We start from the raw sequence: 27,735 nt of genomic DNA on the forward strand, positions 1-27,735 counted from the left end.
GACTGGTGGCATTTTTACGCCTGCGCAGTGGCGTTGTCGGCGCCATCTTGCGAGTTTCAGACACCGCGTGGTTCATTCTCTGTCCAAGTCAAGGCGTTTTCCCTGCCTTTCTCGGGCCAGCACCGCGCCAGGAACCATGGCGTCCACTCCACTGCCTCCTAAGGAAAACGCTCTGTTCAAGAGAATATTGGTGAGTGCGCGGGAACATGGCAGCTGTCGTTTGAAATATGCATGTAGTCCGTGCTGACTTAGCACGGACCGGCCGGGGTGGGGGGTGGGCGGGTGACACTGTGAGATGCGTTTCCACTTCTCACTTTCCAATTATCACTAGCTCTAGACTCTCACCATCATCACAGGCAGCCTCTACTTAAATACCGTAAACGTATCTTTAGGTTGTATTGTCAGGTCAACGCGAGAAACACTGAAAACAAGCGACAAGAAGCACAGAAGAAAACACTGAAACATGAACGTGCCTGTGTGTCACCTCTTTACCTTATATGTTTCCGCCTGACAGGGTGAATGCGTTTGTGATGAATGGCTTCTAATTTGCAAAATACCATACCTAGAGCACGTCATGGCAGCTAGTGGCACCAAAACAAACCGTATAAAAGGAAACCATGACCCCAAATTTACTCAGATGTAGGTGTAACCTAGTGACATAAATCATGGGCACATATTTTAAATTACAAATGGTGAAAATGAAAGGATACATGAATGCTTGCACCTGTTCGAACACATCACAATAGCAGAAGTACACTTCTGCTCAATTCTGACTCTGTCATAACAATGGTTATAGGATTCAGTATCCTACAGCATCAATTATAACTCAGTCATATGTTGATTACGTACTCAAGTCTGGCACAGTGACAACTGAAATTATTTCTCTAGTCAGTACCAGAAATCTTATTAATCTTGGCAATTGTTTTTAGAAAAACAGCATGGGGACATGTTGTTGTTTCAATAGAAATATAAAGAAAAGCATCCATTACCTTGTCGTATTGGTCTTCAAGTACATACGTGTGTATGTATGTAATTCACACACTGCACAGAAGACAGATACATGGTTGTGGGTGGGGTGGGGGTTGGTCCTCCTACATTCTATTTTAAAACCCATAAAAATTTATGGCGTTGAAATGGAATTTTGACGCCAAGAAAAACAGCTATATCTAGAAAATAAAGATGCTCTTATGCATTGGAATTGAAGAAAAGATTGATAATTTAGAATCAAACTGAGTAAGTGTCACCTTTATAGGCATATTTCTCATGTATGATAGAGGAAGACAGAAGTATATGACATGTACAGCCTTGAGTTTATAACTTTCTTTCATCCAACACATACTCAAGATGTGTTTCTTGGTCTTTTTTTCTCTTCAGAAATGCTATGAGCAGAAGCAGTACAAGAATGGTCTCAAGTTCTGTAAGCAGATCCTGGGAAATCCTAAATACTCTGAGCATGGAGGTAAGTTTTAACTACACAGGAGCAACCACTAACACTTTCACTTCAGTGGATATTATGAATCTTCTAATATTAGTATGTACTTTGTCTTGTGTGTGGTGTCTTTGCACATTTACATTGGGGGAGTATGAGGTTGTAGAAAATCCTACCACTTAGATGAACTCTATAAATGTATAATCCATCAAGGTTTGTCAGTGTGTTCACTTAAAGTTAATGGAAGTTTTTTATGTGAAAGTTGTTTTACTTTTATTGACAAGCTTCTATTTAACGTGGTAACTGTTTTCACATAGATGTGCATGAATTATAATTTTGTGCATATATTTTGATATGGCACTAAAGACTGAATTATCATATACCATATATGTTAATCATGATGATGGTACTGCAGAGTGCTCAATTCAAGCTGTTCAAAGGGAACACATTTGTTCAAGAAGCCAACCTAATGACCCATCCTTGCTAGTGAAGAAGCCAAAGGCCAGGTTGCTAGATACATATTTTTTCACACCAGAGCTGCTCAAAGGTAGCGGCATGATGTATAGATCCAAGACGTAAAGCAATGTCTAGAATATAGATTATTAAACAGCAGCTTCACACCTTTTTATCCCGAAATAAAAAATAAATAAAAAATTCAGATGTATTATATATCATTTGCATATTTGAATTTTGTTGCAGTTTATACATTTGTGTTAGAATAGAACATAGAACACATTCAATGTTCTATTCTAACACAAATGTATTAGAAGAAAATCAAAGGGTTAAGATGTTTTCCAGCCTGGCATTTAAGGCTTCAGGTTCTATTGAAGTAGAAGAGAAGGAGTGCTCTGTGTGTCTGTCAGCCTGTCTATAGATCAGTATCTACTGAAGGTCAATGGTGTACTGACAGCAGTTTTGATATTCCAGTCGCATCCTTTGTAGATTGTGTTTCAAACATGTATTGAAGAGGGTTCCCTGCTGAGTGCCTGGGTATAGTTTACCCAGAGACAGAGGACTACTTTCCCATGTTAATGTATTTTAAAAAGAATTAACTTCAATATATTCAGGGTCACATTATGATCCTATCCCAAAATACACAATGTATATTTATTATTCTGCTCACAGTATTGTTGCAGACACAGACATATCTAGTCAATATCTTAATCAATATTCTTAATATAACGTATTGGCTTCTTGTGAAAAATGCAAATTTGCTGCGAACTGGTAGTGTGAAATGTCACTTTATCACAGAAGCTTAAACAAAAATAAAAGATACATATAGCATAGAAAATGAGTATTTCTTTCAGTATGCAGCAGGAACCATTAAACTTAAATGATAATTGTCATTACATATTTTAAATTCCGTCCAAACATGCTTTGCATTAAAAAAACTCACCAAAGCTGTGAGCAATGACATGCATATATCGAAAACCTTATTGAGTTTTAGCAATGAAGCAAATCTGATTCATGACAGTTCAGTGTTCAATGCTTTTTATTTTTGCTAAGACTGACTGACTGGGTTAATTCTGTAATCTCTGAATGTTGTGTTAGTTCTATACATAACAAACACTGGCCTGTTGTCTCAGTCATTCCCCAGATGCTCAGGCTGCCAGGGTATCTCTCTGTATGGTGACAAGTTTAACCAAGTGTCTACCTCCTGAGGTTGAGTCACTGCCTAATGTAGTTTGACATTTAGTAAAATATACAAGTCATATTGTGCCTGTCCCATGGGGAAATGGGAAAAGAGATGAAACCCAAAGTACAGTTTAACATAGAAAATTGGCACAAGGTAACGCCCAAAAAAAGATAGGGATGGCAAAAACAAACTGTAAACCTAGAAAACCAAATTGCATCTATATCGTGGTAACTTTTTGGAATGATTTCAGTGGGTTTTTTTTGTTGAGTGGAACGAGGCGTGTCAGAGCTTTTTGACCGTCAAATGAAGTCTAAAAGCTAAGGTACTTTCCTTTCTGTCAGGATCAAGGAGATTATCAGAGCTCTCCAAGGAGATTATCAGAGCTAAATCCTAAAAGTATTGCTTGTAACCTTTGAGATGTGGTGAGCTAGTAAATAAAAATATATGTGAAGTTATTTTTCTGTGTTGGTTAAAGATTGTCTTTCTTATTTTTGCAGAAACCCTGGCTATGAAAGGCCTGACCCTGAACTGTTTGGGGAGGAAGGAGGAGGCTTATGAGTATGTCAGAAGGGGGCTGCGCAATGATCTGAAGAGCCATGTCTGTATCCTTTCACGCATTCAAGTTTAAAATGATTATTTCAACATCTGTTCAAGTCTGATCGGTTAAAAAAACAAGAGCACATGCTGTTCATAATGGTATCAGGAGTGGTGTACAAACTGACAGTTTTGGTAGATACATGATTAGAGTCTTAATTTAAACGTTCACATAGACGAATCTGTTTGTTGCATATCCTCTGGTAAGGGCCTGGTCACATTCGCCGTACGATCATCATAAAATCGCAGGCTGAGGGTATTTGTCATGGGTCGTAAATCCAGCTGTCTTGTTATGGAAAAGGTCGGCTAAGAATAAGATCCTCGTAGGCGGTTGGTTCTGTCACAGCCTGCTTAAAAATTCTACGCCAAAATCGTACAGCGGCCTACAATGGATGTAACCACGCCATACGTGTATTGTGAAGTTGCCCTTGACACAGTTTCTTCAGGTTGGCACGTGTTCGGACTGCTCCAGAGGTCAGACAAGAAGTACGACGAGGCCATCAAATGTTACAGGAACGCTCTCAAGTGGGACAAGGTAAAGTTCAAAACTCATACCCAACTGGATACAAGGTGTTTCCTTTATGTATTCTAGTTTTGTGTTAGAAATTTTGTACTTAAAATGAAAACTACCCAACTTTAGCCTACAAATTGAAAGAAAAAAGAATGGCCAAAAATGTTAATTGCAGACAACCTATGTGATATGTTATTTAGTCAAATTACAGTATGCTGAGGCCTGTACTGTATCTTTTCCTACAACAAAAGGTAGCAGTCACAGGTGCCTTTTTCCATGCTAGCACACCTACAAAATGTATTAGCTCACGGAAGCCTCGTGTATCCGTGCTTTTTAAAATTTTAATTTCCATCATGGATAATCATGGGCACACATCACGTGTGGAAAACAAAAGGTGCCATTTGCAGGCCTTTATAGTTATAACTTGACTAGCTTAAGTGTGAAATTCTTTCATCCTTGTAGGTAACCTTACCAGGTTGCATGTAATAATGCTGGCCTTTAGCATTTCTACAAGCATCAGAAAAAGTATTGTCTGTCCTGATTAGTAATGTAACCCTTTTTCCTCAAAGGTATTATCGAATCAACGTAGAACATATCATGTGTTTTGCATCTTTTATCTCTTCAGCAAGAGAAAGACACTGCATTAAAATCCAGTCCTTGAGTGCTTTGTGCAGAAATCCCAGTGTCCTTGGTTAGGCTAGATTAGAAAAGCTAGACAAAACATAGGCACAAAAGGCCTGTATCAAAATTGTGGCATTGAATGAGAAGAATAGCTGACAACACTGAAGTTTTTGTCCCTTTGGAACAGAGCAGTATAGAGTAGACTTCACAAAAACATTTTCTGTGTTTGCTGTAAGAGCTTAATTAGAATTCAATCCGAATCAGAATGAGAAGTTGTTAACTATGATACTATAGTATATAAATGGCTTTAGAACGTGCGCAGTAGCGGCAAAGAATCACATCTAGGAGTACTAAAAGGAGAGAAAAAATTAATGAAAAAGCAATTGCACATCATTTATTTCCTGTATTACTGTAAGTCTTGTAATGTTTGCAGTGGTTTTATTTTCACGCAAATTCATGACGTGAATCCATCGCAAATTCATGACATGAATATGCGTTTCCAAAGAATTGCTACCGTACTACAAAATTGTTTTAACCGCAAACTTAAAATACTGTGATAAAGTAAATTCATGTACAGCATCACTTTGCCTTCCTGTAGGACAACCTTCAGATCCTGAGAGACCTGTCTCTACTGCAGATCCAGATGAGAGACCTGGAGGGGTACAGGGTGGGTTCATTTCTTCCTTTGAATGTGGCAATAGCATCAATGGTTTCTCGATCGTAGAGAAAAAAAGAACTGGCCCATTGAGTCCTTGACAAGGAAAAGTGGGTAAGAACAGTAGACAGAAGATGTGGGTTGCCCAAGCTCCAAGACTTCCCTCCCTTTCCAACTGCATTATGCTGGGGGATGCAGACCATAACGTCCTGGCCATGACTGAACTGCAGCCATTTGGCCATGTTATGTATAGAAAGTAAAGAGAGGACATAGAGGAGTACAAAGACAGCTAGGGATTTAGACAGAGCTTGTCCACTCACTCTGGTAAAGAACCAGCCCATCATCTGAGGAATAGTACTGGCTCTGTCACATGTCTCTTTCCCAGTCTTTTTCAGTGTCTCTTTTTGTTTTATTTTGTCAGAAACACTTCAAGGTCAAGATCTGAAATCTCTACCCACAGTATGAAGGATTTGGATCGTTACATTTCGTCTGGGATCAATACATTTATACTCTGACTGATGCAATAGACTCACAGCATCATCCTTGGTGCATAATAATCAGGGCTGGACTGAGTATTGTATTGCGCTCATTCTCATCACAGGAATGTGAATGAAAAAAAAGATTCAAGTGACAAATTTATGCGGGAGATGTTTGGGCAATATTTATAGGAAACACTGCTGTTGAAAAGCTTGATAGGTAATCTTTATCTTAGCCTATACAGTCCAAGGAAATTGTACAACAGGCCACCCTGTGAAAGTATAGAGATCGGGGTCTGGCATCCAGGCTAGCTTAATATCCTTTCCGAACATGTGTTAGTTTGGTTCCAAATGTGATTTTTTGTTGTTGTTTTTTTAGGATACAAGGTTACAACTTCTCCAGTTGAGACCAGCACAGCGAGCTTCCTGGATCGGTTACGCAATTGCGTATCACCTACTCAAGGACTACGACATGGCACTCAAGATCCTGGAAGAGTTCAGAAAAACTCAAGCTGTAAGTTAGTGGCTCATTTTGTACTTCTCCTTCCTTTAGGTGCTTGTTTGACACTGACTAGAACAGGCCTCGTGTGAGGGATTGCATTTGTCATTTCCGATATGGGGATGTAAAGTCGGCAGCCTGGTGTATGGGGTAGCTTGAGGTGTAAGCCTCAGGCATCAAGTTTCTGCATGGTTGAAATCGCAAGCTGCATTTTACTACTACCAGCTTCTGGAGGAAGCATCACGCTTCGTCTCAATTGAGGAAGACTTCAAACAAACTAAAAAAGAACATACAGGCTCTGAGTCAAGAGAAATTTACAACTGATGCCCACAGGAAATGTACATAAAGAACAGAAACAATATCAGTCAACTTTTGGGAGATAAAAATCATTGGCAACTATGAATGTATCAATAACTTGTATGTTATTGAGTGCTATAGATTGTTGACTACCATTGCCTTGCTATGTTGCTCAGGTGAAAACTGTGGAGTATGAACACAGTGAGCTGCTCCTGTACATGATGATGATCATGAAGGAAGCGGGGATGGAGGAGCAGGCTCTTAAACACCTGGAGACGTACGACAAACAGATCTGCGACGCGCTGGAAGTATCAGAGAACAAAGGTGACAACCGTCTCTTATGCTCCTGTCACAAAACACGAATATCGATTGGCCAAAGAGTCTGCAAGCTCTGAATGGCTGATTTTCACCAGTAATATGTCTGGCGTTTTCTTGATCATTGTGCAGAGTTTTAGAGATTGGCTGATGTTTGCAGGTCCCCAAGGCTGACAATGTGATTTTTAGGTGAAAAATATGTGAGTCTGACAATTATTAGATTCGGCATTCAGTCAACAAATCTGCCCAAAACACATCAACTGTGTGATAGGGACTTTACAAAATGCTCCTACAACCACTTTGAGTAAGTTTTCTTGAGCATTAAAACAATTTATGTAATTTCATTAATTGAATCTAGCATCTTTAATTGCTTTACTCTGTTATGCTGAGACATTTGTATCCTGCTTTCAGGAGATCTACTGTTGAAGCTTGGCAGGAATGAGGAATCAGCAGCAATCTACAGGGAACTTCTCCGTAGGAACCCAGAGAATAGAAAGTACTATCAAGGCATTGAGGCAGCTGACCCACCGAGTAAGTCTCTGTCTGAAAAACAGTACATTGTGCTATGAATGGAAAAAGGATCAGATGACTATTGACTTGCTATAACATTATCGAATGAAGATTAGTAGTGAGCTATCTGACTTGGCATATTCAGATGGGCATGTGATATGTTTGTGCTAGGATAGAGATTGCAGTCTGGCAGAATATATATCCGATTCTGCAATTAGAAATCATGATCACAACCAGGATGCTTAGAATTTGTTAGGGTTGTCTCCCATTTATAAATCCTGAGTTTTAAGTCAATCCATTAATCCAAAGTGACAAGAATCGAAGCTGAAAAGTTCTGTCTTGTATTTGTAAGCAACTATTTGCTTGCACAGACAAATTCACTGACTTTACAGGCAACAGAGACTCTGTTTGCAGTCTCTCCAGCAAAACTGGGATTCTCCCAGATTGAAACCTCTACCATGACATGTGTGCTTTTTGTAGGCTGTTGTTGTATCCTGTTTGTAAGTCTGTGGCAGTTTCTGACATGTTTTTGTCCTCAGAATCAGTGGAGGAGAGACTAGACCTGTACATGAAGACAGCGGCCATGTTCCCCAGATGTCAGTCAGCACTCAGGCTGCCGCTGGACTTCACCACTGGTAAGTCTGACACTTTATTATTTGTTTTGTATAACTAGTAAGCAACATTCAGGTGTAACACACCAGTTTTGTACAGTAAGTACAAGCTGTTATTCTTCTTCTTGGACATAGGCCTAAGACGTAGTTTCCTATCATGCAGCATGTGGTGTTTTGGTCTCTAAGAAGCTAATACAATGTAGGTGGCATGTGTGATCCATTGGTAAGTCACCCTGCCTCTAGATGTAGATGCTGGGAGTTTGAATCCCGCCTCACCCGACATTCACGCTACTGGAAAGGGTTGCAGCATAGAATGGGGTGTTAAGCCCTGGTCTCACTGCTAATTCTGCTTGTCAAAAAGAGCAAGGGGAACTTCCCTGGCAAGATGAACCTGTAAATATTGTACATAGCATCTGTCTTTGTTACCACCAGTGGAAGAGTACCTCTTCAGTGAGCTAAACTGGACTGAGACCACTTTCACAACAGTAGTGGACATAAGAACCATTTTCTGTGTCTCTCTTCTATGTCTTGTAATGTGTGCTGTCCTTACCACAGGTGAGACATTTGAGCGGTTAGCCGACCAGTACATGAGGAAGGCCCTGAAGAAGGGTGTGCCTCCACTGTTCAACAACCTGAGGGCTATGTACCCCGACAAAGACAAGGTGGGACCATGTTCTATTTACAGACATCTCAGGCTTGTTAGATGCGTTATCATTGATATGTTAAAAAGCTGTGAAAAGTGGCCCAGTAAGATCATAGAAGGACAAAGTAGTGACCGTAGAAGAACAAAGTCCATGGAGATACCACATACTAGTAAGAGATGGACAGAAGGGAAGACTTTCACCTCCCCAACCTACACAAAGTTAACCTGCAGAACAGAGGCACCTGACAGTCTGCCATCAATACATGATAATCTAGATGTATCATGTCTAACCCTCGTGAGAAGGAGAACAACAGCAGGGATCTCCCCAGAAATATAGAGCAGGATGGGCGGAGGGTGCCAAGCACAGGATAGGCGTCGTGAGGGGGGAGGTCTGGAGGGGGGGCGTCTGGAGGGGGGGCACACCTCTCTAAAGGAGAGCAACTGTTGCATGTTGCCTTTTCCAGACACAAATGGAAGTCATTTCCTGCAACTTCAGCTCAACATCTGAAATTTCCAGTTTTGAACAAAAGTACAGACTTAGCTGGGGATCTATTGGAAGAAAAACCTTAACTTTGAAAATGGAGCTGGGATCAGAACAGGATAGAGAAGCACCACTGTTCTATTCTTTAGGGAGATCCCTGAACAGACTATAATTCACGTAGTCAGTGTGAGTTTGTTTTATATGTTTACATAAAAATAACAAAGATCTGGCTAACCATAAGTTGTTTTCTACATTTCAGGTGGCAATAATAGAGAGACTAATGTTAGGGTACCAGGAGTCCTTGAAGACTGTCGAGAAGTTTAACCCAAACGGTGAGTAGCTTTTCACATTCAGCTAGCCTAACATGGTCCATGCTTGTCACCAAGAGAGGGCTGAGTTGTCACCAAGAGAGGGCTTGGTTGTCACTGAGCCAGAGAAATATTTTTTCTTGATTATGTATGGTTTGCCAGGAATAAGAGGTGTAAATACATATACATGTACCAGTTGTTCAGCTTAGAACTTATTTAAAACACGAAGTGACCAGAAGCTGACAAGACAAGCGGCTGTACAGATACAACAACAACAACTAATTTATGCAAGTTTAAAATGTCTATTCCTGTGAAGATTAGCATAGCTAGACTCTCAAGAAGCATTGGTTCTTGGTGACTTCTAGTTTTTTTTAAAAATACACAATATTTATGCAGATTTTGTATATTCCAGATGAGGGTGAACCCCAGCCCCCCACAGCCTACCTGTGGGTGCTGTACTACCTGGCCCAGCACTATGACTACATGGGGGACACCACCAAGGCTCTGGACTACATAGAGTCTGCAATAGAACACACTCCTACCCTTATAGAACTGTTTGTGGCCAAGGCAAGGATATACAAGGTAAATAATGTTTGAACTTTTCAAGAATTTTTCTGGTTTGTACCTGAGTGATCCAGGCACTAATGAGGGTGCTTTACTGGAAAAACATACTGAAATCAAAGCCTGAGAGCCACAGCCATGTCTAAGTGCGCTCAAATGTAATGGAATAAATACAGTCATTGAAGTTTTCCTCCCCATTCACTGGTTTTACGATATCCACGATATCCATTTTCACCTTAAAATGTCTATGACCAAGAAAGATTTAAAGAATTCCACTGCCTAAAAGTTCTGAAAAAATATGTTGTACTTCAGCATGCAGGAGATATTGAGGAGGCAGCCCGTTGGATGGACGAGGCCCAGTCTCGAGACACCGCGGACAGATACATCAACTCCAAGTGCGGCAAGTACATGCTGAGGGCCGGCAAGGTCAAGGAGGCCGAGGAGATGTGTTCCAAATTCACAAGGGTGGGTTCTTACAGAGGTTTTCAAGGAGATGTGTTCCAAATTCAGAAGGGTGGATTCTTAAAGGGGTTTTTGAAGATGTTCTCCAACTTCACTAGGGTGGGTTCATAAAGGAATTTTGGAGATGTGATCCAAGTTTACAAGGGTGGGTTCTTATGGGGTTTTTTCAAGGAGATATGTTCCAAGTTCAGAAGAGTGGGTTCTTTTTTTTTCTACTGATGGTGTGACTGTCAAGATAATGCTAGATGAAATGAATAAATCCACATGAAGTGTTGTGTACAGTCAAAACTGCACAAGAAGACCACTCATTCTTAATCCTTGTGTCAATGGGAAAAATTATCTAAGGGACCACCAAAAGTGGTCACATTGGTCCTTAAGTAGAGATGGTCACTTGTACAGGTTTGCCTATGATTACATATTTCAAAGGTCTTTTGGCAAATGAAAAAAGCTAACTACATCATGCGCTATAATTGAGAATTACCTGATACAAACAATACTGAGATACTTATTATTCCTTGAAGGTTGGAAATCGCCTAAACTCAAAATAGATCTTGCAAGGGTGCCTAGAACAATAACATTTTCTTACTTTTACCACAGATTCTTTCCAACCAGCTCAAAGGATATGCTGAAAAAGTGCCACGTTATAACAGCTCTGTATAGATATCCCAAAATTTGTTTGAAATTAACGGTAGGAAAAACATTGTAGTTGTTGTTTTCTCGAAAAAACAAATGTGTGTACAGGAGGATGGAGAGGTTCTGGAGGTGCTGAATGAGATGCAGGCCTTCTGGTTCCTGCAAGAAAGCGCTAGTGCATTCCACAACATGGGCAAGTATGGGGAGGCACTGCGAGAGTGCCACAAGATCAACCGGGTAAGAGGGGGGGGGGAATGTCCTACATGTATGTAGCCAACTGAAATGATCAGCTTATGCAGATTGACAGTTGACATAAGTGGTACTTAATCTGGCCCTACACTTACCTATCATAGCTAGTATGAAGCCGAAGGACAACATTTTCTAATTATATTCAACAACAATGGTAGTAGTACTACTTGAGTAATATACAAGTACGCATTTGCTCTAGATATACACCCTTCGCTGTTATTGAGCATCGAAACATCAAAAAATTAATTCTTCAAACTTGAGGTTCTTGCTGCAAGGTAATCCAATTATGACTACCAACAATGTAACAGTGAAAAACCTCAAATCTGAAGAATGATAATCTTTTGGTGGTGAGATGTTCAATAACAAAAGAGAGGTGTATATGTAGCGCAAATCCATACGAGTATATTAATTGAATGATAATGTCATTGTTGTTGAATATATCCAGAAAAGGCTGCACTTTGGTGTCATACAATCTTTTAAGGTCAATATCCCTCTGACAAGGATGGGAGGGACCGTTCACGCTTGTGGGTATGATTTGTGGTTCACATTTTTTGGCTTAGGTAAAGTTTGCAGGAAAGCCTTGTATTTGTTTTGGGCTGCAAACTTTACCTAAGACAAAAAATGTCAATGCGCTACTTATACAGACTTTAATATACACACAAGTGTGAACCGGCCCAATGGGTCAGTTTAACATCCATATGTTCAACTGTCAGTCTTAATAAGCATGAGGTCAGACAAGGACAGCGACTCAGAGTAACCCCAGACTAACCCAGCATGGTCGTGTGCCTCCCCAGGAGGGTGTGTCCGCTATGGAGAACCTGAATGAAATGCAGTGCATGTGGTTCCAGTCAGAATGCGCCGGGGCCTACCGACAACTCACCCAGTATGGGGAGGCTCTGAAGAAATGCCACGAAGTAGAGAGAGTGAGTTTCATTTCACATGTACAAATGTATGCACAATGTCACCAACATGAGCACATTAATAATTGTTCACTGACTTCAGATCATGTTTTAGGCTTGTTGCCGTTTGTTGTACTGTTAAGGTCAATATGCCAGTTCTAAGTCTTGTATTGGAAACATAGATACATACTATTATTAGATAATAACTTAATGACAAACTAGTTTCAAATAAAGTGCAGCTAATAATTTGGAAAATCAATCATACAATCCAATTAAACGTATCATAAAAATCCTAGAATTACATGAATAGATACATTACATACATATTTGAACAATTTTTGAGTTGTAAAAGGGCCTACATTGATAACTGGTTTGCCTGAACCTTACCTCTTCCCTCATGACCTCAATAAAAAGCAGCCTGCATGCCAATTTGTGCTTTCCATGAATAAGCAAAGATTCGAACAAGCAAACAAACTCTCTGCCCACAGCATTTCCAGGAGATAGTGGAGGACCAGTTTGATTTCCACACCTACTGTATGAGGAAGATGACCCTGCGCGCCTACATCAGCCTCCTCAGGCTCGAGGACATCATCAGAAAACACCCCTTCTACTTCAAGGCCGCCAAGCTGGCCCTGGAGACCTACATCCACCTGGTCGATCACCCACTCACCGACGAGGACAAGGCAAAGGATCTAGAACTAGGTTAGATATACATGTTTTATTGCGCTTTGTGTGTTGTTACTGTCCCCATGGCCCTTTAGCCCTTGTGGCACATTCAGAAACCTCCCATGACTCTGCTCTGGACCACTCCCCAACCAAGATTGTCGCTGGGTTTGGAGTTGGTTAGAATCCATCCTATACTTATTTTAGTTTGCTTTTCTGATCGCATCCAAGCAGAATATGACTTTCCTGATTTAAGAGTATATCTTACATGTATATGTTATATATGTGGACGAATGTCTGACATCCAGGTAATAAGATACACCATATAGAAGTTACTCTAGCAACTGAATAGATTTTGTAGAAGGTCAGATGCTTCAGTCAGGGACAAAAGATACAAGATAGTGACTGGAAATGTCGGACAGTTTACAAAATATATCCAGTTGCTTGCATTGAGTAATTTTTGTGTGGTGTATGTTATACTGTATATGTTTCATCGTACTTGAAAATTGGTTCCATTCTTGATGCTTACCAACTACATCTACCTTTTTTTATATATTCTGTGGTTTGATTGTGGATTTGTTAGTGTTGAATGCGATGATTTAAAAAGCTACAAATTTTATAGATTTTACTCTGTTTTCTTTCCAGAAAATTTGAGTCCAAAGGAGTTGAAGAAGCTGAGAAGTAAGCAGAGAAGAGCTGCCAAGAAGGCGGCCATCTTGGAGGAGAAGAAACACCAACAGGAGATGCAGCAGCAGAAGGGCAAGCGCAAGGACCCAGACACCGAGCAGGACGGGCCAAAGGAGGATGACCTGGTGCCTGAAAAACTGGCAAAGGTGAGATCAACACAAGTAGAACTGGAAAGGCAACATTTTCGAGAAAATTCAGGATATTTCCTCAGGGTTTTGTGGCAGAAGAACACGCCAGCAAAAACAATATATTTCTCCCATACCCTATACAAGGTATAGGGTAGGAAATATAATGATGATTACAACAACGTAAACGTGAAATCTGTGTACATAGCAATGGTACGGTCAAATTCGTAGCTAGGAGACCCCTGCGGACTGCAATTAGGGATGGCTGATCAGTAGCCATTTTCTCATTACCTGCAGGGAGATGAACACCCGAGTTTACCATGCTCTATTGGACGTCCCATTCCATGTCGAGCTTCCATGCCTCTGAACATGCTTTTCTCAAAAAGCGCTTGTTGTACAAGACTCAAGATTTGTTACATTTCTTACCATTGCTGCAATTTTGGCATGGCCACGTTCATTGTAGGCCTGCATACAATTTTGATGGTGTAAAATTTTCAAGCAGGCTGTGACAGAGCCAACAGACCTTAGATTTCCTTTTCTGTAACATGACAGCTGAATTTCGTACAACACATGCACGACTATCCCTAGAATGCGCTCACTTTGCAATAGTTTGATGATTGCACGACATATCGGACCAGGCCAATACTGTTGATGTCTAACATGATAATCTTGACACTGATATTTTTTTACAGGTGGAAAATCCACTGGATGAAGCAATGAAGTTCCTGAAACCAATCCAAATGTTTGCCCATGAAAGGATAGAGACCCACCTGCTGGCTTTTGAAGTCTACTATAGAAGAGGTGAGATTTTCTTGTGTGATAGCTTTTTCTCTGAACTGGGTGCTATTTTGTTTCATTGCATCAGTCTCTTCATGTCCACTGTTGTTGATAGTGATAGAAAGATTGACTTTGGCAGGTGTGCTTACCTCCATCTGCTTTCTTTGTCTTCTTGCTAGAGGTCTCCTTTTCTCTCGCACAGCTTTTCCCTTATGATTAAAGATTGTAAAAACATAAACAAATAAGAAAACTCTTGGCACTCTTTAATTGGTAACCATGTTTATTGTTTTGTTAATTTCCACGTCATTATTGATTTTCTCCTGTATTGGGCCATGCCAATCTAATTTCTTGGTTAACGGAAGTTTTAAAACAATGCTAGATTGGAAAATCAACATGAAAACAGATTCTCAGAGGAAAGCTTGTACTTTGGTGCACACAGTTTCAGGGAGTGAATGGGGCCAGGTGCAAGTTTTCACCCCAGCCTTCTGTTTTAATGATGTCCTTGTGCTAGAATTAAAAAAAAATCTGTTGCCTAAGAAATTGAATTGGTGTGGCCTTAACTTTTTTTGTGTACAGGACTGAGGTTTCTCTGATTGAAATGAAATGTGGGAAAAAACAATGATGGCTGTAATACAAAAGAATATGTTATTCTCGCAGGAAAACTCCTACTGATGCTGCAGGCTGTGAAGAGAGCGGTGACCCTGGACTCCAACAATGCCTGGCTGCATGAATGTCTCGTTAGGTTCTCCAAAGCAGGTGAGGATTTCTCAAGAGGATGGAAGGAGAGATCTCATTAAGTATCGATTCTTGAACGAGCTGTGTTAAAAACTGCCCAAGAAGACCCCTCAGGGGATCGCTAAAATCTAGTCTATGTGGGCAGGTGGTCTCTAAGACAGGATTCTTAACGCTTGTGTCAATGAGAAAAAACTTTCATGAAAAAATGGTCATATTGGCCAGATGGTCCTTATGTAGACACTTGTACATGTTTAGCTGTATCTTAGATGTCACCTCTAAACAACATTTTCAGCAAGGCAGCTATCACTGAGTTTTAGAGATTGACTGATGTTTGCAGCTCCCCAAGCCCCGTCCAATGGAACAGTAGATAATCTTTTGTAAAAAAAAACCCTTGACTGTCTGGCAATTAGAAAATGTTGTGACCTTCTGGCAATCAACAAATTCATTTGAAGGTCGTTGACAGTTTGACTGGCTTAATGAGACCCCTGCAGACTGCAATTAGGGATGGCTGATCAGTAGCCATTTTCTCATTACCTGCAGGGAGATGAACACCCGAGTTTACCATGCTCTATTGGACGTCCCATTCCATGTCGAGCTTCCATGCCTCTGGACATGCTTGTCTCAAAAAGTGCCATTATGTTATTTTTTATATAAGAGTTTCAAGATCTATTTAATTTCTTTACATTGCTGCACTTACAGCGCAGTCACATTCAGTTCATCCGACAATTGTACAACGAATGTGACCATGAAGAGTTGATCTATGATGCTGTTTTCTTCCCTTTTCTGTGCAGTTTCAGAGAAGAACAATTTGCCTGGTCCGGTGTCCACAGTTCTTCAAGAAGAGACGAAGGCACTGTTCGGAGAGGTGGACATCAAACAGTTCAATGCAGACTTCATCAAGAGGAACTCCAACTCATTACAACACCTGTTAGCAGGTAAAGGACTTCCTGTTGTCTTTCTTGTCAACTTCAGAGGTTTGTTGTGACTTAAAGACATTTTTGTATCATGATAACAGTGAGGCACTCCACTGTACAGTGATGAAAAAGGGAGGGATGCATGTCAATTTGCCACTTGGTTTTCTTTGGTCAACTTTAAGGTATTTCTTGTTGTCTTCCTTGTCAAAATGTTATAATGAATTTTTGTTTGTTTAGTTATTGATACTTGGACCAAACAAAGACTAACATTCTTTTAATCCCGAAGAAATAAGATTAAGAATGATGTTCTTCATTTTTTCCCAGGTGCCAAGATGCTGTACTTCTTAGATCCACAAAGTCAGGACAGAGCTCTAGAACTAGCAACAGACCTGAGTGGAAACTTGATAGATAGGAATGTCAAGGTGAGGAATTGTTGTGGAGAAGCTGAAAAATAAAACTGTTGAGTTTCTGTTTTAAGTTTTAACGCCATTGTAATAGATGTTTTTGTACATGTGATTTCTTCCATAATTTGCTAGCACTCCCAACTTTATACTGTCTTGCCAAAGTTGAAGCGTGCAGTTGTTTTAGGTGCCAGGTATGTCTTATTTGGTGGTTAAACTTTTTTTAAAATCATTTCAGATATGCATCAAGGTGTACGAAGCCTTGTGCACAGGAGCCTTTGGCAAATGTGAGGAGCAGACCGAAGCCTACAAGACGCAATGCCACCAGATCTTTCCCTTCGCGAGAGTATTCATGCCACCCAAACCAGAATCGGACATTGTAACACAAGACGGACAGACTGATGGACAGCCGGACGGCCAAGACGGACACCCGGAAGTCGACGCAAACGGCTCTTGATGCTGTCGTCTTAGTGTAGGGGTGATGGTGTGGGTGGAAGGGACTGACTGAATAACGAGGACAAGCCAAAGTACACGTATCGTTCCTCCTGTTTTCCCGGACTTGAGGAGAAAGAAAAGAGGAGCAAGTTCTCGCTTTGCTTCCAGGCAAATATAAGGCAGCGTTGTGCAGCAGTGGTGCCCAAGAGCCAAGATGGACTTCTCTCCGTGGATAAATCCACCTTCAAGCAACTTTGGACCAGAGATTCAGACCCTTGCATTTCAATGTGACATCGCTTTGCATCCAGTTAGTTATGTGTCGAGCTTCAGATGTTTTGTACTTTATAGTGCCTACAAAAAGTAATACAGGGTTGGGGTGGGAACTAAAGCAGTTAACTTAACTAGGCTATGAAACTGCTCAACAGTTACAAATCAGTACTGAGAAGGGTAGGAAATAGGTGTTAATATGGGTGGTAAGTTGCTTTTCGATGTGCTCAAAGCTTGTGGGTATTTTCACTCCCGCCAATTGCAAGGTGCAATGCAGTTGGGATTTTGGCAAAAATGTGCACTACTGTGCCAACTTCGTCAAAACCTGCCAGTCCTTTTTTTGTTACCAAACCCTGATGTATTATAGAATGTTTATGATACTACAGGGAAATGTCACAGCTTTGTATGAAATGGCCGATAAGCAGAATAAATATGCTATTTGGTTATGTTGAAAGGCATTATCTGTTGACCAATGGACTGTAGTTGGAGGGCTGTATGTTTTATGTTTGACTCGACTTTTATAAAGCCGAAAAAAACTTTGATGACGATGGTCTACTCTGCATATCAGTCTTCTTGAGCATGTTGCCGCACAGAAGTGAGCAGCTAGCTGTGGTATCGCAGCAGGCAGCGAACAAGTGAATTTGTAGAGGTGGGCATACTTTGATCACAGATCAGGACTTCACTTTGTATTGGCTTTTTTTTGCTTGACTTAATCATGGGAACTGCTTAAGCAATGCTGTTATAATGCCCAAGGCAAGGATTAGTATATGATAGCTCTTGACACTTAAAGATGACATCAAGGCTTTAAAGGCAACTTTTTCTTATTTAGACTAAGTAGTAAGTACTCTGTATAACAAATTGAGTTTCCTTCCAAAGCTACAAGCTGCCCTGTCTGGCATTGTCTCGCTAAAAACATGATGAAGAGAACTGCTGAAGAAAACAGCTGCAAGTACTAGAGCTAAATCCAAATGTAATGACTAGATAACTGTTCCGAGGTATGTTAAGATATGGCAACCTTTTTGAAGTGAAGTATGATCAGACGAGTTTAAGTAGTAGATTGCCTTATTTCCTATGATCCAGTATGAAATTAACGTTACGTTTGATGTATACCTGAAAGTCTTAAGATTGCTACCTCCTCTAGAGCTAAGCAGATAGAAACTGCAAGTTAATATTCATCTAGACAGCGAGGTTGGTAATATTGGGTTTATTTCAGATCAGTTCTATGTACAAATGAATTTGGCAGAGAAATGGCGGAAATAGTTGGAAGTGCATGTAAATACGAATGGATTTATTTTTTCCATGGTTGGGAAGTTAGAATGTAGAATGTATACAATTAATGTTGCTTTGTTGTAGACTCAATGTGGTTGTACTATACAGTTCTGTAGCAATACTTGTTAATCCCTCAGAAAAAATACGCTCCTTCTGTCCAGTAGTTTGTTTACGTGGAATGTGGCTTTTACTATGCAGATCTCCCATCAAGCTTGAAACCTACTGTATGTTGTTGATTCACACTTTTGTCATGCACCATTCATTCAACAGACTTGGTCAAATTATCTCCTTATCGAAAAATAAATAATTCAATTCCCTTTTATACAAAATATTGTATTTATCATCATCATTTCCAGATGTCCTTCACTTGTTGACAATATAATCACAAGGCACACTAGAATGTGGTACTCTTTTGCAAGATATGTAGCATATTACAACAACATTGTACTTCATACAAGTAAGTAAAACTGAGGCTTTGGTAGTGCATAACCGTACTTTCATCAATAGGTGCATACACATTCAGGTAGTTCTTTGACACAGGTTGCCACCGCTAAGTGACCAACAAGAGACCAAATATTTGACAGATCTCTGGATGAATTTCATAGACTAGCAACAATTCTTTTTATGTTTGTTGTCTTTCAACTCGTACACTATACATACTGGATACTACATGTATGTACATATATTCCAATTATAAAATCAAGCATTACACATCCAATTTGGCTGCTCAGGAAAGGGGGCTAGTGGAGAGGGGGCCTTTAGATAGTGGTATGCAATGATCCTATGGTTAAAGCAATTTAGCTTTTGGATTAACACAAAGTACCGATCACACTATGAAGACTTCCCACTCAGAAAGGTGTGCTCCAGGTTCAGGTATGTGGTGATGAACTCGGGGAAGTCTCTCTTCAGGACAATCTCCAGGAAGATGCCAGCTGCAGCGTCCATCCCTGCGGGGTGCAGGTCTTGCAGTGCCTGCTGGACCAGCCCCTCCACCATCCCACGGGTGATGGTCTCCCCACTGTCCTCCAGACGGGCACTGTGGCGCAACCACTGCCAGACCTGCGGGGTCGAAACCAGGTTAGTCACCCCTCTGCCACCCTACTAAAACTACTAGCTTACTTTATTTAGGACTTGAAGCATACCCTCAGACGGGCACCGTGGCGCACCCACTGCCAGACCCGTTGAGTCGAAACCAGGTTAGTCCCCCCTCTGCCACCCTACTAAAACTACTAGCTTACTTTATTAAGGAGTTGAAGCATACACAAAGTTCATCCTCCAGTATTCCTTATCATACATTGAGTCGATCAGGCCCTTTCCACATGAGAAAAGTATGATCAGGCAAGTTTAAGTAGTAGATTGCCTTATTTCCTATGATCCAGTATGTTTCAGTTTCAATCAGTTTTCTATGAAAGAGGTATGGGTGACTTGTTCTTCTTTTGGCATCAGAAGTCCATAGGAGAAGTTTTCCTGCTGGTTCTTTGTGACATGAAACGAGAGCAGTACTAGTGAGTCTTACTGACGACGCTCAACTTCGCATGACCCTACTAAAACTACGGTCAAATCTGTTACTATACTTACTTTTGTGGTTGTTTTATCTTGCATTAGGAGAAAAAAGTAGATTTTCAAGGTGTTTCATGGTTGAAATAATTCTGTAGTACAGTAGTGATTCACTGGAAATGCATATTTGCAGTGTCATGAGTTCATAGGAACAAATGGATGTCTGAACATAGGGGTGTAAGCACAGACACAGCTTACCTGTGACCTGGATATCTCTGCTGTAGCAGAATCCTCCACACAACCTTTGTAGAAGAAGTGTCCTTGGCCTGAAGGAACAGAAAATGTGAAGGTGTCATACTTCATGGCTTTTTTGAAGTAGGTTTGTGATGTCCTGTGTACAATTTACAACTTGTTACAGTGGAAAACATATCAACATTCAGATTCTTTAAAAATGTTGGGGATAGGAAGCAATAGCCTGGAGAAAACTTTGACAAACATCCTTCAAGTCATATCATATCACAGAGGCTTTGACTTGGACAAATAACTACCTTCTGACAAGCTTACCTTTTAGCCAGGCATTGATGAACTGGATACCCACAGCTATGTTGTGCTTCAGACCATTCAGAGTCACCCCTCCCTGCACACAACAAGAAAACCTTCAACGTTACCAAACAACATACAAAGGAAAACCAAATTTCTCTATTTCAGTTTGGAAGAGCTTAATCCTGATGTGTTACCAAAACTAGCTTCCTCTAGAACTCGCGGAATAGAAGGTGGATGAGAATGTGGGTTTACAACATGACTTGTAGAAGATGAACTGAACTGAACTGAAACTAAACTTCTGTAATTTCATGATGCTGTTTTCAAAATCGGCAGAATGATAAAAAGATAAGCTATGCTCCTTATAGGTCTTTCCAAAATGTATAAAAGACCAGTATTTGTGCAAAACGTATCTCCAAAACTAACATACAGTTGGCATCTGCAGCAGATCCTTGCTCTCTACATGCACGTCTGCCCTCTTCACATGGAGCTGGTTGGCACCGGGAGCAAACTTGTCATACAGCTACGCACAGACAAGGAAAAACAACAACACATCACATCTGATCAACATACATTGATTTACAGGATCTAGGAATCTAAAGCCCTTCACACACAGCCGACCATGGCCGATCTTCTCCAGACCATGGTTGGGAGTTAAGCCCCTGTCACAAATAGTGACCATGGCCTCCCGTTTTTCTCCAGACCATGGTTGGGAGTTAGTTGTAAGCAAGGTCATCTGTGGTTGGGAGTTTGTCAGTAAGGTTGCCTACTAGTCTTTCAAAGTAGCTAGTTGGGAGCAAAGTCATGGGAAGATATCTTTGAATGTGTTACAGGGGCTTATCCTGCTGATAAACATGGCATGTTGTAACCATCAGGCTCGGATCCTATCACCATTCACCAAACATAGATCTCAAAGCTAATCAGCAGGCCTGTCACATATTCAGGAATACCATCCCATGACCACGACCAGCCCCAACCAAGGTTGCACTGGGTTGGGAGTAGCCAAACCAATCAACAGAGTCTGTCACATCTGGGTGCAAATCCCAAACATCTACATGTATCACTGTATCAGTAAAATATACCAGTATGCAGCAGAAAGATATAAGTCTTGCAGAATAAGTGTTTACTCACCAGGTGCATTGGCCTGATCAGGCCCACATCATACACCATGAAACCGTCTGCCCCTGACTTGATCTCACTCAACTTTGCCCTGCAGGGTGGTAGAAATGGTTAAAAAAGGAACCAATGAAAAGTAATACAGGTTTGTCTATAACAAATATAGTCCATTGATAGCTACTGCAATTGTCGTACAAGACTTATATATATACAAGTTATCAAAATTAGCCAAAAAATCAACAATACATCTACGCGTATTGAAATAATTCCGCTATATATGATTGTATGTCTGCACCCTGAAAAATGCATTTAAAGAGATCTCCAACAAACGTCCGTCATGCAGCATAATGCACTCCTCCATGTCTAAACTGTGCATACCTGAGGGGTGCTGCACTAGAAACCTCTGAAAGACACTGTTTTGAAAGTGGCAGATAAGTAACTTGGCAGATAGATGTTAATGGAGGTTAAAAGCTGTCCCACCTGCAGACCCTGTCCACCACGTCCTTCCCCCCAGCCTGCCCCTCCCCCGGCAGCAGCAGGGCAGACATCCCCCCGGTGGCGTGCGCTCCCCTCCGGTGGCAGGTCTGGATCACCAGGTCCATGTAACTCTTCAGGAAGTGTCGCTCCATACTCACATACTTACTCCGGTCGGGGAGGACAAAGTCTGGTCTGTGGCCTACAAGGAGCAGATGTATCATTTTCAGTCCAGAACGATTAGTGTCAGCCCTATGTCCAGACACCCTTAAGTCCTGACACCCCAATGTTGGGTTAGGGTTAGTGTAAGGGTTATGGGATGTTGCAACATAGGGGTGTAACTGATTAAAGCTGCAATCTTCTACAGTCTATCCCCATTAACTATCCCCATGTTTCATACCCCAAACAACAACAGGCTAATTAGACAGTATTAATCTATGAGTCAATGAATTTGTCAAAAAGCATTAAAATTTTAAGATCATAAAGGATGAGCATGTCAGGTGGACTACAAAACTTGAATGTACCAAACTTGTTGACGAATGATGCTGAGTAGTCCCACATGCCACAGTTGAGTCCCAGGCTGTGTTCCCTCAGCTCATACAGGATCTCATGCATCTCAAACGAGGCCAGGATGTTCTCAATCAGCACACAGGCCTTCACTGTTCCTATACGGATGTCCAGCTACAGAAACACAACAACAATAGAACAGAAATTAATAATGAGAACTAGAACTATTGTATAGTAGAACTCATCACCATCAAGTACAGTAGGGGTATTATCACTAGATAGCTTCAAACCATGCTTGCAGCTAGATGTGCAAAGGTTAGGTGTGACAGGTCATTTGGTGTAGTATAACCAGCTGTTGTCACACCGTGTGCCTGTAAAGCTATAATTGTGTTATGCCACTTAGGGACTATACAGATACGGAAGTAATAGGTGGAGTAAATTGAGCATGTATATAGCAACAAAAGCAATGAAATTGTTCAAGGCAATGGTTTGTACTAAATTGTAGCAATCTTTTTCCTCTCTTGATTTACATTTATCTCTGTGAACTTTCCTATGAAAATTCGATTTTGGTTACTTTTGTATTTTACAATATCCTTGTACTTGTACAATCCAAAGCAAATGTGCTATATTAAATCACACGCATAAGCAGCTGCACACAGTATCTATTGAAAAGGAGCTTTCAAATCTTATTTCTAAAACTCCTTGCTTTCTATTACATTGTACCACCCACTGAACAATATTCCTACAAAGCTCTTCCACCATAACATTAAGTAGAATATCTGTCTACAAAATGTAAGAGACTATGGCAATATCCAATACCACAACAATACAGCAAAAGATGGATTCCTGGCGTAGAAAATTCCGACTCACTTTGTCCTGTGTCCAGATGAACACTTTGTTCCACAGTCGAGCTTCACTGGCACCTTCGAGCTAACAAATTGAAAAGCCAGTTAGTACCATTGAACAAAATTGCATCACAAACACTGGGAGATCCCTTCTTAAGTGGCATATGAGAGAGATACTAAGTCTATACTTGCACAATTCTACTGCAGCCCACATGTTGTTATATAACATGCCGTCTTCTGAAAGACACTGATTTGTGACATCATTTGACACCTGTGGGAGACAACATCATTTTTCTAGTCATCTAACTTATCATAAAGTGGATTGAAATTGAATAGCTACCATATTCAAACTAACTTATCATAAAGTGGATTGAAATTGAATAGCTACCATATCCAAACTAACTTATCATAAAGTGGATTGAAATTGAATAGCTACCATATCCAAACTAACTTATCATAAAGTGGATTGAAATTAAATAGCTACCATATCCAAACTGAAAATTACAGGGGACATTGATTTGTTAGAAGAAGACATTTGGGAAAATCCTGACAGTAACCTGTTGTTCAGTACCTTGGAGAGGTAGAAGAATGGCCCACTGTCCCTGTCTATCAGGAGGTGTGCATTGTGGAACATCAGCAGCCCGAAGTCAAACAGTGGTCCTGGAACCTCCTTACCATTCGCCTGGGACAACAGAAGGAAGGAGACAACTTGTTCTTGCTGATCAAAAGTTTATTTGTAAAAAAATAGAGTCTTACCATCCAGGGCTGTCTCAAGGACCCATCCCAGGATGGAAATTCGCTTGTTGTGATGGAAAGAAATTCACCCCATCCATCCAAAAATCAGAACTTCATTACATGAAATTGATGAAAATGCATTTTGTAAGCTAAAAATGAAGAATGAGTGGGACAGGAAAAAAAATTGGAGACAGCCCTGCTTACCATACAACCAACTAATAGATTCAAATTCTTGTAAAATCTTTGTAAAAGTTTTCCAGAGCTCCTCTTATGTCCCTTATCAAACTCAACAAACAAAATATATACAATGCATTTCTTCTTATTTACTGCTGCTGACTAACATAAATTTGGGAAGCATAGTATGTAGAGGCCAGGGTTAACTATAGAACAAAGAAACAAGACTCACCAGCATGTTGTGTTCCACCATGTTCCATGCTCGAGGTCTCAGCATCAGGACTGGAGCATTAGAAATGCGGGGGGCTCCTTCAAAACAACAGAACAATACAAGTGTAACACAGAAGATCCAGGAGGGTGGGAAGGCAGGTGAATGATTGATGTTGCGTATATTGAAAGTTGAACAGACACAACCTGTAGTTGTGGTGAACTTCCAGAATGAAGGCCTCTTATGTGAGTGACATGAGGTCAAAGTTTGTTGCAACTAATCAAGTATGTGTAATTTGATCTGTGCTAAAATTCTCCCCTTTGTTACGTTGATGAAGATAAGACATTCAGGTAATCAGATACGCCAAAAATACTTACTGAAGCAACTGGATACAAAAAAATTTTCACTGACGAAAGACAGCAGATGCTGTCTGAAACATCTGACTGTTTAAGAATTTTATCCAGCTGCTTGAGTAACTATTTTTGGCGTATTTCAAGCCAGATATGTGTTTACCTGGTAGCTTGTTGTGTACAGCCAGGTACACATTATACAGGCCCTTCAGCTGGGTGGTCCAAGTGGGACAGTGACCGTCATCAAAATCTGTCTGAGAAAAAAAGATAAAGGAACAGGGTTAAAAGAATTCTGGTCTTGTGTACAGGGATGGTGCTCTAATCTGGTACTGTACTTAAGGTTGCAAGTATGTAATTAACATATTTAGATGGGATTTCTATTACATAAGTGTTGTTAAACTTGTCTAAGATGATTTTTGCCCTCCAAAACTTTTCCGTTCTCCATCAAGACCGATCATCCTCATATCATGATAAACAGTCTGTAATGTTATCTAGATTCCTCCGGCTTTAGACTCCAGTGCCAGGTAAGAAGTGTTGAGTGATGTTACCTGGATGCCTTCTGCTATAGACTTCAGTGCCTGTAAGAAGTGCTTAGTGTTGGGTTACCTGGATGCCCTCTGCTTTAGACTTCAGTGCCTGTAGGAAGTGTTGCGTGTTGGCCGGTGAGACGTCGCCGAGGTCCACGTGCCTGTTCTGTAACCTCCTGGGGACGGAGTGTACCTTCCACTCACTCTCACGGATTCTCCTGGTAAAACAGCACAGCATTATTTAACAGGCCAGGGGAAAATATGCAACCAAGGGATATAGCAGCCTCATCATTTGCCAAAGGAAATATGCAACTAAAAGATAGCATCCTCAAAAAGGTTTCTTGAAAATGAATAAAAGACACGTTGAATGGAAATTCTATATCTTTCATTGGACTTTTTTTTCATACTGACACTTGTAATAATTTGATTCCATGTACTGTACAATTTGGAATCAAATTACTATAAGCAGCTGTAACATTACCTGGTTTTCTCACTGAAGTCAGGCAGTTCTCCGGACTGGTCCATTTGTATCTTCCTCAGGACACGAGCTCTCAACATCTGTAATGTGACCAAATTTACATTCAGAGAAGTTAAAAGCGACCGTGCTTGTAAGTAGTAGTTACAAGTGAAGTGTTCAAAACATCATGTACATGCACTTGGTATGTGCATGACAGGATGCGGCCACACCAATTTTATATTTTGGTTCTAACATAAATATCAGCATAAAAACAGAGTAAGAGGTAAAGTCTGTATCTTGGTACACAAAGTTTCAGGGTCTCAGTGAATCATATGATAGTCAGATGCAAGTTTTCCTCCTAGCCTTCTGTTTTCATCTTGTCTTCTTGCTGAAATGTCCGACAACCAAATTGATAAATTGGTGTGGCCTATTGGAAGGTTGACTGTTCAGTAAGGGCATTGCTGACCTGATCCACATCCCTGTCAAACTCTGCACAGAGCCTGGCTACAAACGCCACAGCCTCTGGTGTCAGCAGGGTGCTGTGTGCCTGCTCTAACCCCCGGGGTGGCGGCTGCACCTCAGCACTGATCCCACGCTGTCAACACAAAGTACAATAAAAATGTTATTCATCAGTTGAAACTTTAAAAAATGCTGAGATGGGTCGTCAGTACTGGTGTGTGTATAGTGCTTTATATTAAACAAACAAACCAAACAAGCAAACAAATAAATCATAAACAGTTTTTCAGGCTGAATATCCCTGTCAAACCCCTTCAGGTCACCCAGAGACCCAGTGATAGGTCAAAGGTCAACACAATAAAACATAGCAACTACAAACAATATACAGGTCTACCTACATATACATGATTAGCCGTGGCGACTAACGAAGGGAGTTTTTGCTTGATATTACATGAATGGAAAGTATATGTAATATCAAGCAAAAACTCCCTTCGTTAGTCGCCACGGCTAATACATGATGAGTGAAGTCTTTGCCACATGTCAATGGTATACTAACGGATTATCTCTAACCTTCATCCTCATTTTGGAGCTGTGGCTGTATAACTATAACAGTTACCAAATTTCAAGTGTCAAAGTCCAATCTTTGCAACAATACTCAATACTTGTTATACAAATGATATACACAACCTTCTTGGTCTAGCTGTTCAACTGACCGTCCACTTTAAATGTTCACCTTCTTAATCTGTTCCTGAAACTTGGTGCCCTGCTTCAGTTTAGCTCCTGTTTCCACCATGCACACCTGTCCTTCACTGTGTAACGTTACAGGTTCAGTAGCTGTCAGCCTGGGCTGATGTTTTCTTCCACTGGACAGGTGTTTCTGAAGAACTTGTAGTCGTCTTTTTTGTTGCTCCGCCATCCTGAATGATGTATTTCTTCCCTGGAAGACTAACAGGTTCTAAAAGAAAGGACGGAATTGCAAAACAACTCTAAAACTTGTTGCAAAGTTCATCAGTGTCGTCTGCTATCTCAGCTGTTTTATTTGTTCAACGCAGCAAACCGCTTCAAAATAGATGGGATCTCGTTTTTAATGAGATTAATCAAAACATCTACTGTCTTCCTTAGAAAAAAATGAACTTAATAATGTGTCTGATTGATATACAAAATCGAAGGTTACCTATAATTTTAA

The 27,735-nt window shown here is 40.6% G+C and overlaps 3 protein-coding genes across 5 annotated transcripts in view; 2 read left to right on the forward strand and 1 right to left on the reverse strand.

Annotated features, from left to right (window-relative positions):
• The window catches only part of LOC136436347 (ELMO domain-containing protein 2-like), a 202,805-nt gene that overhangs the window by 27,782 nt on the left and 147,288 nt on the right, over nucleotides 1-27,735 (forward strand). The window lies entirely within an intron of this gene.
• Nucleotides 19-18,992, forward strand: LOC136436343 (N-alpha-acetyltransferase 15, NatA auxiliary subunit-like). 3 transcript variants are annotated; one of them, XM_066430233.1, is made up of 22 exons: nucleotides 19-190; nucleotides 1,375-1,459; nucleotides 3,563-3,667; nucleotides 4,106-4,194; nucleotides 5,390-5,458; nucleotides 6,302-6,436; nucleotides 6,895-7,042; nucleotides 7,445-7,564; nucleotides 8,083-8,178; nucleotides 8,710-8,816; nucleotides 9,538-9,610; nucleotides 9,999-10,168; nucleotides 10,460-10,612; nucleotides 11,351-11,479; nucleotides 12,286-12,414; nucleotides 12,879-13,092; nucleotides 13,699-13,886; nucleotides 14,558-14,666; nucleotides 15,300-15,398; nucleotides 16,169-16,312; nucleotides 16,616-16,713; nucleotides 16,931-18,992. In XM_066430233.1, the coding sequence occupies exons 1-22, from the start codon at nucleotides 137-139 to the stop codon at nucleotides 17,147-17,149; spliced, it is 2,733 nt and encodes a 910-aa protein (XP_066286330.1). In that variant the 5' UTR covers nucleotides 19-136; the 3' UTR covers nucleotides 17,150-18,992. The 3 variants fall into 3 exon arrangements, with proteins under 3 accessions (XP_066286330.1, XP_066286333.1, XP_066286331.1); XM_066430236.1 differs by lacking the exon at nucleotides 12,286-12,414; XM_066430234.1 differs by lacking the exon at nucleotides 11,351-11,479 and having other exon boundaries at nucleotides 20-190.
• On the reverse strand, nucleotides 18,613-27,649 carry LOC136436346 (malate synthase-like). The gene is made up of 15 exons (XM_066430242.1): nucleotides 27,283-27,649; nucleotides 26,560-26,688; nucleotides 26,118-26,194; nucleotides 25,716-25,854; nucleotides 25,273-25,363; nucleotides 24,784-24,860; nucleotides 24,214-24,324; nucleotides 23,668-23,727; nucleotides 22,815-22,971; nucleotides 22,297-22,492; nucleotides 21,832-21,910; nucleotides 21,131-21,223; nucleotides 20,725-20,797; nucleotides 20,419-20,486; nucleotides 18,613-19,722 (listed from the first exon to the last, which is right to left on the reverse strand). The coding sequence occupies exons 1-15, from the start codon at nucleotides 27,463-27,465 to the stop codon at nucleotides 19,495-19,497; spliced, it is 1,761 nt and encodes a 586-aa protein (XP_066286339.1). The 5' UTR covers nucleotides 27,466-27,649; the 3' UTR covers nucleotides 18,613-19,494.

This window comes from Branchiostoma lanceolatum, chromosome 6, assembly GCF_035083965.1.
Source record: "Branchiostoma lanceolatum isolate klBraLanc5 chromosome 6, klBraLanc5.hap2, whole genome shotgun sequence".
Classification (NCBI taxonomy): Eukaryota; Metazoa; Chordata; class Leptocardii; order Amphioxiformes; family Branchiostomatidae; genus Branchiostoma; species Branchiostoma lanceolatum.

What these genes read in the sequence shown, in the direction of transcription:
- LOC136436343 (XM_066430233.1), top strand. Translation starts at nt 137, where the DNA reads ATGGCGTCCACTCCACTGCCTCCTAAGGAAAACGCTCTGTTCAAGAGA. An exon ending in GCCGCTGGACTTCACCACTG is followed by an intron (nt 8,179 to 8,709) that starts GTAAGTCTGACA and finishes TCCTTACCACAG; the next exon opens with GTGAGACATTTGAGCGGTTA. An exon ending in CGTTAGGTTCTCCAAAGCAG is followed by an intron (nt 15,399 to 16,168) that starts GTGAGGATTTCT and finishes TTTTCTGTGCAG; the next exon opens with TTTCAGAGAAGAACAATTTG.
- LOC136436346 (XM_066430242.1), bottom strand. Translation starts at nt 27,465, where the DNA reads ATGGCGGAGCAACAAAAAAGACGACTACAAGTTCTTCAGAAACACCTG. An exon ending in TTGACAGGGATGTGGATCAG is followed by an intron (nt 26,195 to 26,559) that starts GTCAGCAATGCC and finishes GTCACATTACAG; the next exon opens with ATGTTGAGAGCTCGTGTCCT. An exon ending in GACTTCAGTGAGAAAACCAG is followed by an intron (nt 25,855 to 26,117) that starts GTAATGTTACAG and finishes CTGTTTTACCAG; the next exon opens with GAGAATCCGTGAGAGTGAGT.